General features: G+C 41.9%; 1 protein-coding gene across 3 annotated transcripts in view; it reads left to right on the top strand.

Moving 5' to 3' along the window:
* The window catches only part of LOC115657052 (ligand of Numb protein X 2-like), a 51560-nt gene extending 37419 nt beyond the window's left edge, over nt 1–14141 (top strand). For all 3 annotated transcript variants that reach the window (XM_030574260.1, XM_030574262.1, XM_030574259.1), the window contains exons 6-10: nt 3347–3529; nt 5874–6048; nt 6255–6477; nt 10375–10533; nt 11984–14141. In XM_030574260.1, coding sequence (XP_030430120.1) covers nt 3347–3529; nt 5874–6048; nt 6255–6477; nt 10375–10533; nt 11984–12119 — 876 coding nt within the window. In that variant the 3' untranslated portion in view covers nt 12120–14141. The remainder of the gene's footprint in view (nt 1–3346; nt 3530–5873; nt 6049–6254; nt 6478–10374; nt 10534–11983) is intronic.
* The last annotated feature ends 375 nt before the right edge of the window (nt 14142–14516 follow it).

Genomic DNA, 14516 nt, shown 5'->3' with positions numbered 1-14516 from the left:
ACCAAATTGCCAAGGGAGAGAGAAAAAGGGAAGAATTTTGATGATTATAGGAGAGCCTCTGTTCTTACATAGAAAATATTTAAACCTAAGCAGTGATGTTTAATATTAGAAGTAAGTCAACAAATGTTCCCGATAAACAACTTTCTAGAATTGAGGACTGATTGCAAAGCCCAAAAACATACTGTTCAAGTTGGTAAATGTCTAAGCGCTGGATCACGAGGATGGCATGTATAGAATAGAATCTAATATGTTGGATCTCAGCCTCTCTAGGTGACCTGTTCCAGAGCTTAAATATTTTCCTAACCATAATATCTAACCTAGATCTTCCTTGCTGCAAACTATGGCCTGGTCTACACTACGCGTTTAAACTGAATTTAGCAGCGTTAAACCGATTTAACGCTGTACCCGTCCACACTACGAGGCCCTTTATATTGATATAAAGGGCTCTTTAAACCGGTTTCTGTACTCCTCCCCAACGAGAGGAGTAGCGCTAAAATCGGTATTACCATATCGGATTAGGGTTAGTGTGGCTGCAAATTGACGATATTGGCCTCCAGGCGGTATCCCACAGTGCACCACTGTGACCGCTCTGGACAGCAATCTCAGCTCGGATGCAGTGGCCAGGTAAACAGGAAAAGCCCCGCGAAATTTTGATTTTCATTTCCTCTTTGCCCAGCGTGGAGCTCTGATCAGCGCAGGTGGCAATGCAGTCCCAAATCCAAAAAGAGCTCCAGCATGGACTGTACGGGAGATACTGGATCTGATCGCTGTATGGGGAAACAAATCTGTTCTGTCAGAGCTCCGTTACAGAAGACGAAATGCCAAAGCGTTTGGAAAAAACAATCTACAGGCTACACAGTGCTGCGTGACAAGCGTAATGGGAAGCCAGAGACTCAAATGGACGCTTATAGAGGGAGGGCGGGGGTACTGAGGACTCCAGCTATCCCACAGTCCCCAGCAGTCTCCAAAAAGTATTTGCATTCTTGGCTGAGCTCCCAATGCCTGTAGGTTCAAACATTGTCTGGCGTGGTTTAGGGAATAGCTCGTCAGTATACCCCCTCCCTGCCACCACATGAAAGAAAAAGGGGAAAAAAATCGTTTCTTGACTTTTTTTTTTAATGTCACCCTATGTCTACTGAATGCTGCTGGTAGACGCGATGCTGTGGCAGTAAAGAGCAGTATCCACTCCTCTTCTCTCCCTGGTGGCAGACGGTACATGTTTGATAACTGCTGAATACCCCTGGCTGGCCTCAGGGGTGCCTGGGTAAAAATAGGAATGATTCCTGGTCATTCCCAGTAGATGGGACAGAACGGCTGGTAACCGTCCTCATCATAGCAACTGGGGGCTGAGCTCCATCAGCCCCCTCCCTTTCCTGTGTAAAGAAAAGATTCTGTACTGCCTGGACTATCATAGCAGCGGCATGCTGGGCTTCTCTCCTCCGCACCGCTTAATGTCCTGCCTGGACTGTCATAGCACCGGGAGGCTGCCTCCCCCTCATTTTATCTCACTAACAAGTCACTGTTTGTTATTCCTGCATTCTTTATAACTTCATGACACAAATGTGGGGGACACTGCCACGGTAGCCCAGGAAGGTTGGGGGAGGAGGGAAGCAAGGGGTTGCAGGGGCACCCCCCCGTGAATGGCATGTAGTTCATCATTTCTGTGGGATCTGACATGGAACAGCTGTGCTCTCTGATACACTGCTTCTCTAGTACACTTGCCCCATATTCTAGGCAGGACTGACTCTATTTTTAGAAACCATAAAGGAGGGATTGACTCTGGGAGTCATTCCCAGTTTTGCTTTTGCGCCCCCGGCTGATCTCAGCCAGGGGCACCCATGATAGCAGCAGACAGCACAGAAGGACTGATAACCGTCATCTCATTGCCAATTTACAATGGCAGCAGACGGTACAGAACGACTGGTAACCGTCTCCGCTATCATGCAAAAGCAAATGAATGCTGCCGTGTAGTGCTGGAGTATCGCCTCTGTCCGCGGCATCCAGTACACATACGGTGACTGTAAAAAGAAAAAAGCTGAACGGGCTCCATGGTTGCCGTGCTATGGCGTCTGCCAGGCCAATCCAGGGAAAAAGGGCGCGAAATGATTGTCTGCCATTGCTTTCCCGGAGGAAGGAATGACTGACGACATTTACCCAGAACCACCTGTGACAATGATTTTTTGCCTCATCAGCCACTGGGCTCTCAACCCAGAATTCTAGGGGCGGGGGAGACTGCGGGAACTATGGGATAGCTACACACAGTGCAACGCTCCGGAAATCGACACTAGCCTCGAACCATGGACGCACACCGCCGAATTAATGTGCCTAGTGTGGCCGCGTGCACTCGACTTTATACAATCTGTTTTATAAAACCGGTTTATGTAAAATCGGAATTATCCCGTAGTGTAGACGTACCCTAAGATGATTAATTCTTGTCCTACTCTTAGTAGACACGGAGAACAATTGATCACACTCCTCTTCAACAGCCTTTTACATATTTGGAGACATATGTCCCTCCCCCTCTCACTCCTGGCCCAGTCTTCTCTAGACCAATGACTCTCAACCTTTCCAGACTACTGTACCCCTTTCAAGAGTCTGATTTGTCTTGTGCACCTGCAACTTTCACCTCACTTAAAACCTTACAAAATCAGACATAAGTGTCACAGCACACTACTGAAAAATTGCTTACTTTCTCATTTTTACCATTATATTATAAAACAAATCAATAGGAATATAAATATTGTACTTACATTTCAGTGTATAGTATACAGAGCAGTATAGACAATGATTTGTTTATACTGCTCTGTATATGTAATTTTAGTTTGTATTGACTTTGCTAGTGCTTATGTAGCCTGTTGTAAAACAAGGCAGATATCTAGATGAGTTGATATACTTCCTAGAAGACACCTGAGTATTCCCAGGTTACACATACCCCTGGTTGAGAACCACGGCTCTAAACCATGTTTTGTAAACCTCTTATCACTTTGTTGCTCTCCTCTGAACTCTCTCCAGTTTCTTCACCTCTTTCTTCAAGTGTGGTGTCCAAAATGGGACATAGCACTTCAGCTGAGGCCTCACCAGTACTGAGTAGAATAGAAAAATTACCTCCTGTATCTTACATGTGACACTCCTTATCAGCTCCTTTCATAGATCTGTCTGATCTCTAGAGGTGTGTGCATGCCTATGACATTTTTCAGAATGCTACGCAAAGTCTGAGCCATGTAACTTTCAGAGATCTCATCAGCAGTCACAAGGTTAAGTCTCTACATGAGCCATGGTGAAACTTTACTCATTTAAATTACTGGATTATTATTATTAAGCTTCTCCTTTTGTTTTTTTCTGGCAGACCAGTGAGGAAAGAGTGAACTTTGTGGTCCTAAGGCAGTCTGATGTACAGATGCCAGAAGCTGTTGAAGATGGTGGCACACCAAACAGTAGCAGCAGCAGCAGCAGCAATGGAGGGAGTCCAGTGCACCATCGGAGGAGACCTGACCAGAATCATTACAGACGAAAATCAAACTACCAAAAAGTAAGTCTTGTAGTAATAGCAGTGCTATTTTCTGCTGGGCCAATTGTTCATTGTTTCTCAAATCTATTACTTTACCACTGAGTGCTATGAAAATATAAACAAAGAATATTGCAGGGTTATAAAGAGTAGGGTTTGGTCCCATATAGCACCTTTTCTTTACCAGATGTTGCAAAGCAATAGGAGTTGAGAGCTGGCAGAATAGTGAACTGTACAGTCAGACCAAGCATCTGTTATCTACAGAGCAATGCAGCATCATTTGTGTAGCCTTTGAGGTTAAAGCCTGTCTTAAGGGGAGAATAATTCTGCTGTTTTGGCCAGCATTTCATCTCTGCTCCTTTAGAAAGGGTCACTGGGTATTTGACAGCCACCAGAAACCAGTAAAACAACCATTGGGTTTAATTCCCTATCTGTAGGACAACAAGCACATCAAGCACAGCTTTCCCCTTGTATTAAATTGCAATGCTAACACTGCCTGTGACTCTATGTCATGGTATGGAGGTGTGGCCTGAAGGTGAGAGCTGTACTAATGAAGCTAAAGAAAGATGCTTTTGCAACTTCTCCAACTTAACTAGTTACTTTTACACTCTGGTTCCCTCCTCTAGAAAACTGTGAACTTGAACAGATTTGCTTTTATGTTGCTGCCTCTGGCAGGTTGTTCCATATTTAAACTAAAATTTGTGTGAAGAAATTCTGCCTGAAATATGAACTGCCTAGACTTCTGTTTAGTTTTCCAGGTTACTGCATCTGAGTTGGTTGCTATCGTATGCAGTTTCAGCCCCGTTCTTTCCTTTATAAACTGCAGTCCACTGTCTCCTGTTTCTGCAACACACGTGCATGCACACACTCTCTTTCTAAGAGAGAGCAGGGGGAGGAATAGCTCAGTGGTTTGAGCATTGGCCTGCGAAACCCAGGGTTGTGAGCCCAATCCTTATGGGGCCATGTAGGGAACTGGGGTAAAAATCTATCGTTTTGAGCAGGGGGTTGGATTAGATGACCTCCTGAGGTCCCTTTCAACCCTGATATTCTGTGACTCTATTCTATGACTCTAACCCTTTCTTCCTCTTAAGATCTATAGGACAAGATGTGCTAATATTTCAGTAAGCTTAGGGGTGGGATTTTCATAAGCACTCAACATCAGCCTAATTCTGCTCCCATCAAAGTCAGTAAGAGTTTTTTGCAGCTGACTTCAAGGAGAGCAGAGCTAGGATAATGCTGATCTGTTTGAGAATCTAAAGGTGAAATTTCTCAATTTAAAGTAGATACGCTATTTGAGTCACTATAAACTGTCCTTTCATCCCATGCAGTGATGCTGGACATCTTCAGAAATAAGTTTCTCCTCCTCTTCATACTCTCTATCTTGTGTTTGCAAAAATATCTGCTGGTTGCCTTCTTTCTTTCTTGGCCTTATGGCGCAATAGAACCTCAGAGTTATGAGCACCTTGGGAATGGAGCTTGTTCGTAACTCTGAACCAAACATTATGGTGGTGGTTTCAAAAGTTTACAACTGAACATTGACTTAATACAGCTTTTGAAACTTTCCTATGCAGAAAAAAAGTGCTGCTTTGAACCATCTTAATTTAAATAAAACAAGCACAGAAACAGTTTCCTTACCTTGTCAAATCTTTTTTATACTTTCCTTTATTTTTTTAGTAGTTTACACTTAACACGGTACTCTACTATATATATATATATTTTGGTCTCTCTCTGCTGCTGTCTGATTGTGTACTTCCAGTTCCAAATGAGGTGTATAGTTGATCGGTCAGTTCGTAACTCTGGTGTTCGTAACTCTGCAGTTCTGCTGTATACTAGGCTGGTTGAAACAAATGGGGACTGTGATCATTCCAATGGAAACATTATATATTTTAATAACAAGCTCTGTTCTAAAACATGCATGAGGTTGGATAGCTCAGCCTTTGTAGATAGATTTGGAAATGCTTCTTTACTCTGTCACTGGTTCAAACCCATCCCAATTTAACCAAAGTTCAAAAGATAAAAAGTTGGCAATACCTGATATGTTTGGTAGTTTCTTTCCACTTCCTGGTGGGGAAACTCTCATCAAAGACCTCTATGTAGACAAAGGATCGAATGGACATGTAGACAGGCATATAGCCTCACATCCCTAGCAGCAACCCTTCTGAGTCAGGGTTGAATCGCCTTGTGAGTACAGTGTGCTATAGCTTCTGCTGCCTTTGCTATTTGTGCCTAAACAAACTCCAGAGCTGTTAATGTGGCATCTTTCACCAGCCCTGAATTTTTAGAGTTCTCTGTGTCTTACTCTAGTTATGGACCTTTCTAAATTCGGCTGCGTTGATTAACCCATATAATCATTGCTGTCTCTTTGTAGGATCTACTTCAGGGATACCTCATCCAGGAAAAGACCATCGCAATAAAAAAGGAGTTAAAGGAATCTTTGGGAATAACTATTGGAGGTGGAAGGGACAATAAAAACAAACTTCCTATTTATGTAACTAGCGTGCAACCCATTGGATGCCTCTTCAGGGATGGCAGGATCAAGAGAGGTAGGGAGACTTTCCAGACCGAGTTTCCCTTTTTATAACTTGGCTAATTAATTCAGTGAATGGGTTTCAGTGTTTTTAAGGGAAAGTTGATATTAAACACCAGTGAAGTTTGAAGCACTAAGACCTGGATGAGGCAGAGGTGGTCTATATTGCAAAAGATCAGTAAGTCCATGCGGCCATGATCATCCTACTTATTTAATCCACAGGAGATGTGCTTTTGAATATAAATGGCATCGATTTGACTCATCTAAACTACTATGAAGCTGTCTCTGCACTGAAATCCAATGCAGCTTCCCACACTGTAGTGCTGAAAGCCCTGGAAATCCTTGTACCAGAGAGGGTGCCAGAACCCACAGACCCTTCCTCTGATATCAGGGAACACGGATTCAGTTGGTCACCCCTTTGGATTACATGGCTCGGATTACCTATGTAAGTTTGTTTGGTCAATTCTCTCCTCAGTATTAACCACTGAGTCAGGTATTTTACCTCATGTGGCATTTAAGTAAAGTGAATCACTGGCTGACTCTGAACAAAGTCAAACTTGGCGACAAGCCCTTTAAACAAAAGCAAAAGAGACTATATCAGTTGTAATTGTGTTCACATAAATTAAGCAACTCCCACTGCATTTCAGTATTTCTGAGCCCCTCCTGTTTGCAATATGGTCAGTCCCTAGGTATCTGACAGAGGTCACTGAACATTTTCACAAACTGAATAGGTCACAGAAATTGAGAACAAAAACAAGAGTGTATGTTTGGGAGCAGGGGTAGGGGTGTGAGAGAGGGTGTTTTGTTACACAGCCTGTGTTTGAATTGTGACACATGCACTGCAAACAATCCTCAGTAAAATGTGATGAACCCAAGCCACTTTAGCTATTCTACTTAACAGAAGTCAGTGATCAGGCACTGCTACTGCCTTTTAGCAGCTAGTCTAATGGTTTTTTTTTAAGGCAAGCAGTCCTTTTTTTTTTTTTTTTTTTAACTTCATCTCAGCTGTGTAATTTTTAATCTTAGGAAACTAATGCCAAATTCTGAATTTTCTTGCTAAAATGAATTAGAAGGTAGCTTACCATGTTTCTGGTGCTAAAGGTAGTGGGAATTGTGCTGCTGGGTTCCATGTGGTGAGCATTTTAAAGTTTAGAACTTTTCAGCTTCTAATTTCTGGAGAGATGCAGCAGGTGTTCCTCTTTACTGGTCTCTGCTAAAGGTCAATTTGGATTGAGTTCAACCGAGGGAGGTGCAGATTATGTCAGAGTTAAGGTTTGTGGCTGGACAGGGAGTTTACATGAGGTTCAGGTTAAACAAAATGCTCTCTGCTAAGGGTTCTGCTTTATTTACAGGTTTTCTGGTGCAACCAAAGGAACACAAAGCCTGTGGCTACCTTCCCTTCATGCAATTTATCAGTTTGTAAACTCCCAGAACAAAAACCAGAGGGCAGATCTTATTCCTCCAGAGCATTATGTCTGGGCTTCTTGTCAAGAGAGTCTTGGCCTGTTTTTTCGTGAAAGGAATCCAGCTTTATTTTATTTTATTTTATTTATTTATTGAAGTTCTGAGACTAACTAGTCTCAGCTGCACCTGATTAACTCAGCTTCTTTGTAGGAAGCTGGGATTTAACCCCCAAATCTCTATGCCATTATCTGGTGCAATGGAGTTTCCTCATAGGGGTCACTCTTGGGCCAGGTGTATTGTGACTGCAAGGCAACAGCTCCTTTTACATCTCATCACTTGTGCCAGGGAAAGTGAAGAGTGTTCTATCAAAAGACTTCCTAGCTCCAGAGACTCTTAATGCTTTCCAAAATTCCATTTCCATTAGGTTAGCCTCTTAGCACTCCAGTCATCTGCTTTTGTTTTAAGTATAGGCCTCTGAGCTAGCATCCACCAAGTACCTTGCCTCAAATGTATTTAATGTTTGGTATCACCTTCCCTAACTCACAGTAACTGGCTGAGGACCTGAGCTGAATTCATAATTAAATTTGCCAACTTTAAGATCATAAACATGTGCTCTCATTTTAAAAAGTAGTGTTGGCTGTATACCTCCCCCATGGGACCCCATGCAGCAATTTCAGCTTTTCCCACAGAGGTGGAGAGCAGTCATGTCAGAAGCACCCTGGGAGCACTGAAGCAGTGGCTGGAGAGTAATCTCCTTCTATTGCTCTGAACAGAATTCTGGAATCTCCCAACTATAGAATATTAGCACCACAGGCTGCTGACATGCTTTCGTGTGGGGAGGTTTTAGGATATGGTCTGAGAGGCACACAGCAGAGCTATTTAATTTTGCGGTCTGCCAATGTTTACATCATTTGTTCCAAACAATATAAATGGTAATAAGTCCTTCCTTGCAGTTCCTCACTAATTTCCCCAGTTGCCCAAAGTGGTGGCCAATAATGACTAGTTGGCTCTGTATGTTATAATTTCACTAAACCACTGAGGAAAAACAAACCTCTTGCAGATCAGTGCTGAGCTCCTCATTGTCCTCTTCAGCTAAACATAGGTGTTCAGACTTTTTGGCATGCTGACTTTTATGCACTACACAGTTGGGGGGGGTTGTGTTTTTAACCTCTGCTGGGAAATTTTTGAGCCACCACTGAGTATAGCTTTCTCGAAACGTTCCAACAGCTGTGTTTGAAATCCAGTATGAAAATCTGAAGTTTACTGCTAGCACATGCTCAGTATTTTTTCAGGTAAATGCTTAATACAGAAGATCGCTCCTGTGGTGCTTATTCTCTTGCATTCTGTTTTGTTGAGGAAAGCCACATGTTAATCTGAAATAGCAGTTTGGTGTTGGAAGAGCAGAGTCTGAAAAGGTTATGTTCAAAGCCTTACTGGTATATTCAATCCTTTTCAACACCTTTGTCCACAATGCTTAAAAGTTCCACTCTTTATTGTTACACTTGCACTTATGGCTTATTGTTTGTGTTGAATGTAGTTTGTCAGCCTGGCTCATTTAGTAGTATGCTGTCTCTGTGTTTACACACTGTCCTGACATTGCTGCACTGCATTGCCAGGACAGCCTTTCACATGAGAGGGCTCCATCCCGTCTCTGATGAGCTGCCTGAATGGAAGTTAGAGTAGGAAAAAAAAACCCAGGCGTACTGGCCAGTCTTCTCCTCACAATAACAGATTCTTTCTGTTGTTCAAAGCTGTGTATGAGCTATTAAACACACAGGAATTACCATACATGACCAGATGGATGGCCATCTGGTCTGTCTTGCATTTTATGTCTGACAGTAGCCAATACCAGATGCTGCAGATGGGGATGTAAGACACCTGCATAGTAACACTGGACTGGTTTTACCTACCAGGCACTTAGTGGCTGGTTTATGTTCTGAAGCAGGCAGCTTGATATCCCATGTTCATTGTTTTCCCCTCTAACATAACTGGGGGTATTTTTATTGTCCATATAAATGTCTAATCCTTCTTCATTCTTTGCCTCAGTTAACTTGTGGTAGTGAGTGCCACAGTTAATTACATGCATTCTGATTATTGCTGAGTGCCTATTTATGGCTGCTATGTTTACTCACACAGCTCTGGTGCCCTTCAGTCACTCCTTTTGGATATCTAATATAGGTTACCAGGCTCTCCCTTTCTGTTGAGCAGTGAATTCCAGGAGCAAATACTGTTAGTATTTGTTATCTTTTGAAGAAGTCTGTCGAGTAGGCTTGGTCTTGTGATATAATACATCAGACATTTTAGAAATCAAGAAGCAGGTATATTTCAAAATGTTTGGATTGTTCGTTATGAACAATCTCTCACAGGATTGTAATATCTTATTGTGCAGTACTTTTTATGATAGGTCCTGCATGAAAAACCCTTCACAAACAAACCTTGACTGATTTGATTGTTTGTTTGAATCATTTAGTAGAAGAAAGGTTGCCTTACCTAACAACGTAATGTTTGCTTTCCAACTGTGATATCTGGGTGCTAACTGCAGCCATTGTACCAAGTTCCCATAATACATGTGAAACCAGAAAATTGACTCCAGATTAATTATAAGGGCTGCAGAAGTACTGCTTTCAATTATTATTATTATTATTATTATTATTATTGTTTGTTTGTTTGTTTTTAACAAAATGATGCTGTAAGATAGGTCAGTATTGTTCATGAGTTATCTTCCCTACCTGGCTTCCTACTCTCATCACAATACTTGCGGTGGGATAAGACTTTGTCCCCCAATGGATACAGGTAGTCTAGCAAGGGTTATTGCAGCAGGTTCCCACATCACCAAGAAAAACGAAGACTTTTAGTCACGCAGTTAATTCTAGCTGGAAAATAGATGCTTAAGAACAAGTTGTGTGTGCCTCTTCTGTGACTGTACCTGTCTTTCTAGCTACCTTCACTGCTGTCAAGATATTGTCCTTCGTAAAAGTAACTCAGAAAGCTGGGGATTCAGCATTGTTGGAGGCTTTGAAGAAGGCAAAGGAAACCAACCATTTTTCATTAAAACCATAGTGCCTGCAACACCTGCCTTCCATGACAGAAGACTAAAGTATGTCTGGTGTTTCTTCTATTATGTGTGTCTATTCCAGAAGTGCTGAGCTTAGATGCAGTGTGTATAATTTTATTGAGCTATTGTGCTTCTTTTAACAATTAGCCTGGCTGAAATTTAATGATTTATCCAAGTTCCTTTTCATCCTAGCTCTTAGGATGAACCACACAACCAGCTGTCTTTATTTCTACAATTATGATGGAAGAGTCAGGCTTAGAAATGATTGAGTGATTTAACACTTTTTTTCCACCTTGTGAAGGGTGTAATTATCAAGTGGGAAAGGGATCAGTTAGGATACTACAAGTGGTGATTATGCTATAACTAGGATTAACTGGATGAAATTAAGGGGATATTTAAGATGAATATCAGGAAAAACGTCTTGACAGTGAGATTTATTAAATTGTGAATAGTTTCTCAAGGGGCGTGGTAGAAGTCCTGTTGCTTGGGATGTTAAACTGATCTGGTTGACACCTAAGAAATACACTGGCTCTTTAACTTCTGTGGTTGTCTTCCCCTGTGAAACTCCTTTTACAGTGTCTTCCCCTCCAGCTAGGAACATGTACAGCTGGCTCCTTCCAGAGCAGCTGTCAGTGTTGCTTTTTCAGCCCATCTGCCAGGGATACAGTCAGAGCAGAAATCTGGCACTGTTCCCAAGGGGTTGAGTTTCAGTGAATGGTGCAGGCATTAATCCAATTAAGGACTTTTCAGTTATTTAGCAACTATGTTCTGATCTCAAATTAGTGCCTTGTTGACAGGATCTGCTGTTACCTGGATATCCTATCCCCTCTCTTAGGAGAGCATTCATTTTCCTGGTCTGTTTCCAAGATGCTTTAGCTGGGGTCTGTAGCTCTGACTACTTTGTAAACTGTAACAAGGACCTTTTTATGAGGTACTTTGGGTGTGTCCAATCCCAGCATGTAAAGCAGACTCACGAACTATTAGCATGACAGCATCTTCCATGACGCCTGTGAGCACTTCCCCATAGCTATTACTAAATAAGCAGCTGCAGCAGGGACCTTGGGACACAGATTATATCATCCACATCCATCTGCTTTTTAGTTTTCCTCTGGATTGTCTTCACTTGTGCTGACTGGCTCTCTTCTTTCTCTGTCATTTCATTTCCGCCTCTCTCAAATACCTCCTCTTCTCCTTTCACTTGTCCCCTCTGCCTCCCTATATCTCTGTTTGGCTAATCCCCTCCCAACCCCAGCAATTAAAAAAAGCAAATAATGGCACTAATGTGAGCTTTGCGGACCATTCTGTCCCCACACCCCTGAGTGATGTTGATTTTAGAATGTAAACTCTTTGGCAAAGGACTGTCTCTTATTGGGTTTGTATGGTGCTTAGCACAATGGGACCTTGATCAGTCAGGGTCCCTAGGTGAAACTGTAATACAGATAATGGGGGGTTCGAGTTTTGTCCTGACACAAGTTTCCTCTTGCCTTGTTAGGTGCGGAGATGAAATAGTGGCAGTAAATGGAGTATCTGCTGTAGGAATGAGCAACTCTGAGCTAATTCCCATGCTGAAAGAACAGAAGAACAAAGTCACTCTTACAGTTGTGTCTTGGCCTGGAAGTCTTGTGTAAACATCAAAGCCAAATCCATGTTCACTTGATTTATGAGTCTCTTTAGGACCAGAAGATCATTAGATTGATGGGATAGCAAAACATGTGTCAGGCATACCAAGGAAACCCTGAACTTTTGTCATATAATGTGTACTATCCAGTAGGCTTTCATTTCCTATTTGAAGAAAACATTTCCAGACCTTGATGAAGGCAAATGTAGCTTGTTGATATATCTAAATTTTAGATCCAACATCGTAGCAGATTGGAGCAGCACTTTCACTAACTTCATCATGGAGTTCTAATCAGTACAGGATTAGTGTGGGGACAGTTATTTTTCCAGTGGTCCTATATGAATTGTGCATCTCTATTTTGAGCCAGTCTCCTTTTTTCCCCCAAATCCTATTTTAGCTGTGCCAAACCAATGATTGTAACTAAAACTTCCTTAATCTCCTAAAATAAGAGCAATGTTTCACACACTGGTCAAGTGTCGCTGCTTGGCTGGTGTACTTGGACATGCCATTTTCTGTTTTTAAAAGCCGCTAATAAAACGAAATACGTGGACTGATAAAATGGTTCATTACGCATGGTGTTTACATTTCTTGCCCATAGAAGTCTAGTATTTTTTCAACCCTTTTGTTGTCAGGTAGATTAAGAATTCCCGTTAGTGCTAACGCATTGTGTTGGGTTGTGCAGAAATCCTTACTCCTGGTGCTAGTTAAGTGAATTGTTAGATTTCTAACTCTGCTCTCCTTGCCTTGTGATTTTACTAAAACCATCTTTTATTATGTAGAAATGGGCTGTCTGAACATAACGGGCTCACTTATTCCCAGAAAAGTCTGCCGCCAGGAAGTAACCCCATTGCTTTTATGCATAGTTTGACAGTCTGAAAGTGATGATTTTTGCCTCTCCTGTTCACCACTTTTCCCTCCCACCCAGCAGAGCTAAGAATAGGGTAGAATGACATGACCAAATTATATACCACCACCTTCAGCCACTGTGAAATGAACTACCTCCAAAAGGACAGTATCCATTTTGGTTTGTGGTCTTCATGCAGTATATTTAGGCTTAGCCGAATTTTATTATTATTATTTTTAATAATTTCAACGGATAAGATGTTTAAGCTTTTTTAAAAATCTTTCAGTTTTCAGTTGCAGGACATTAGGGGAAAGGCTTATAATTTAATGACAGACACAGATTTAAAAAACGAAAGCTTTATAAGCCATTTAAACACCAATTGTCAACAGCACATGTCAAAATATACAAAGAAAATATTCTTCTCAACTTGCTGGGTTCCAGATCCCAGGGGTACATCTACACTGTTATTTTTAGCCTTCTGGGAGCCTAAGTCAGCTGCACCAGGCTCTGAAACTCTCTGCTGTGGTTTGTTGTTTTGTGTAGATGTACGCTAGAGTTCTCAAGCAGCATTTTTCTTTCGTGGCTTATCTGTAAATTACAGTTACTGCTGGAAATGTCAGTTTGTGTTTGTGTATGGTGAAATAGATAGCTACTGATGATCAGATTCTTCCAAGCCTAACTATATAGTAGAATTTAGAAGCCTGAGGTATAAAGCTATTTTGGCTATCAGACATTGATAAGCTGGGCTTTTTCGAAAATTCAGAATATAGTAGTTATTCCTCAAATATTACTTTTAATTCTAATCCCTAGTAGAAATGATTAACAGTGAAAACTCTCAAACAGAAAACCATTTTAGATATGCTCTCTCTACAGCTTTCATTCTGACCAGCGTGGACCATAATAGAAATTAAAGGAAACTCATTTCTTACATCTCCCCCTGTACAAATACTAGCTAGAGTGATTTCTTTTTAAAAACATAATGGAGTAGGAGCTCCCATCTTCTTAAGCAGAGCCTTGCAGGACAGAGCTGGCTACTTGTAAATTAGCCATTACAGCAGATCAGAGTTCTGGTCCTTGCTAGATTAACAGTTTACACACTAAGGGCTTGGCCACATTGGAGAGTTGCAGCGCTGGTGATGGGTTTACAGTGCTGCAACTTACTCACCGTCCACACTTGCAAGGCACATACAGCGCTGCATCTCTCTGGCTGCAGCGCTGGCTGTACTTCTGCTCTGCCTGGGGTATAACGACTTCAGCACTGCTCCGCCAGTGTGGCCACCAAAAGTGCTGTAATTGGCCTCCAGAGGTATTGAGAGGTATCCCAGAATGCCTGTTCAGCCACTCCCAACAGCACTGCAAATATGGCCACACTGCAGCGCTGGTAGCTGTCAGTGTGGCCACACTGCAGCGCTTTCCCTACACAGCTGTACGAAGACAGCTGTAAATCCCAGCGCTGTACAGCTGCAAGTGTAGCCATACCTCAAGTGACTTAACTTGCTTTTAGCTAAAAGGTTATATGTAAGGACTGTTATCAAAGCTCATTAAGAGCAAATAGTTCAGGAT

This window comes from Gopherus evgoodei, chromosome 9 (assembly GCF_007399415.2).
Source record: "Gopherus evgoodei ecotype Sinaloan lineage chromosome 9, rGopEvg1_v1.p, whole genome shotgun sequence".
NCBI classification, from domain to species: Eukaryota; Metazoa; Chordata; order Testudines; family Testudinidae; genus Gopherus; species Gopherus evgoodei.
This window is presented reverse-complemented; position numbering and strand designations above follow the sequence as displayed.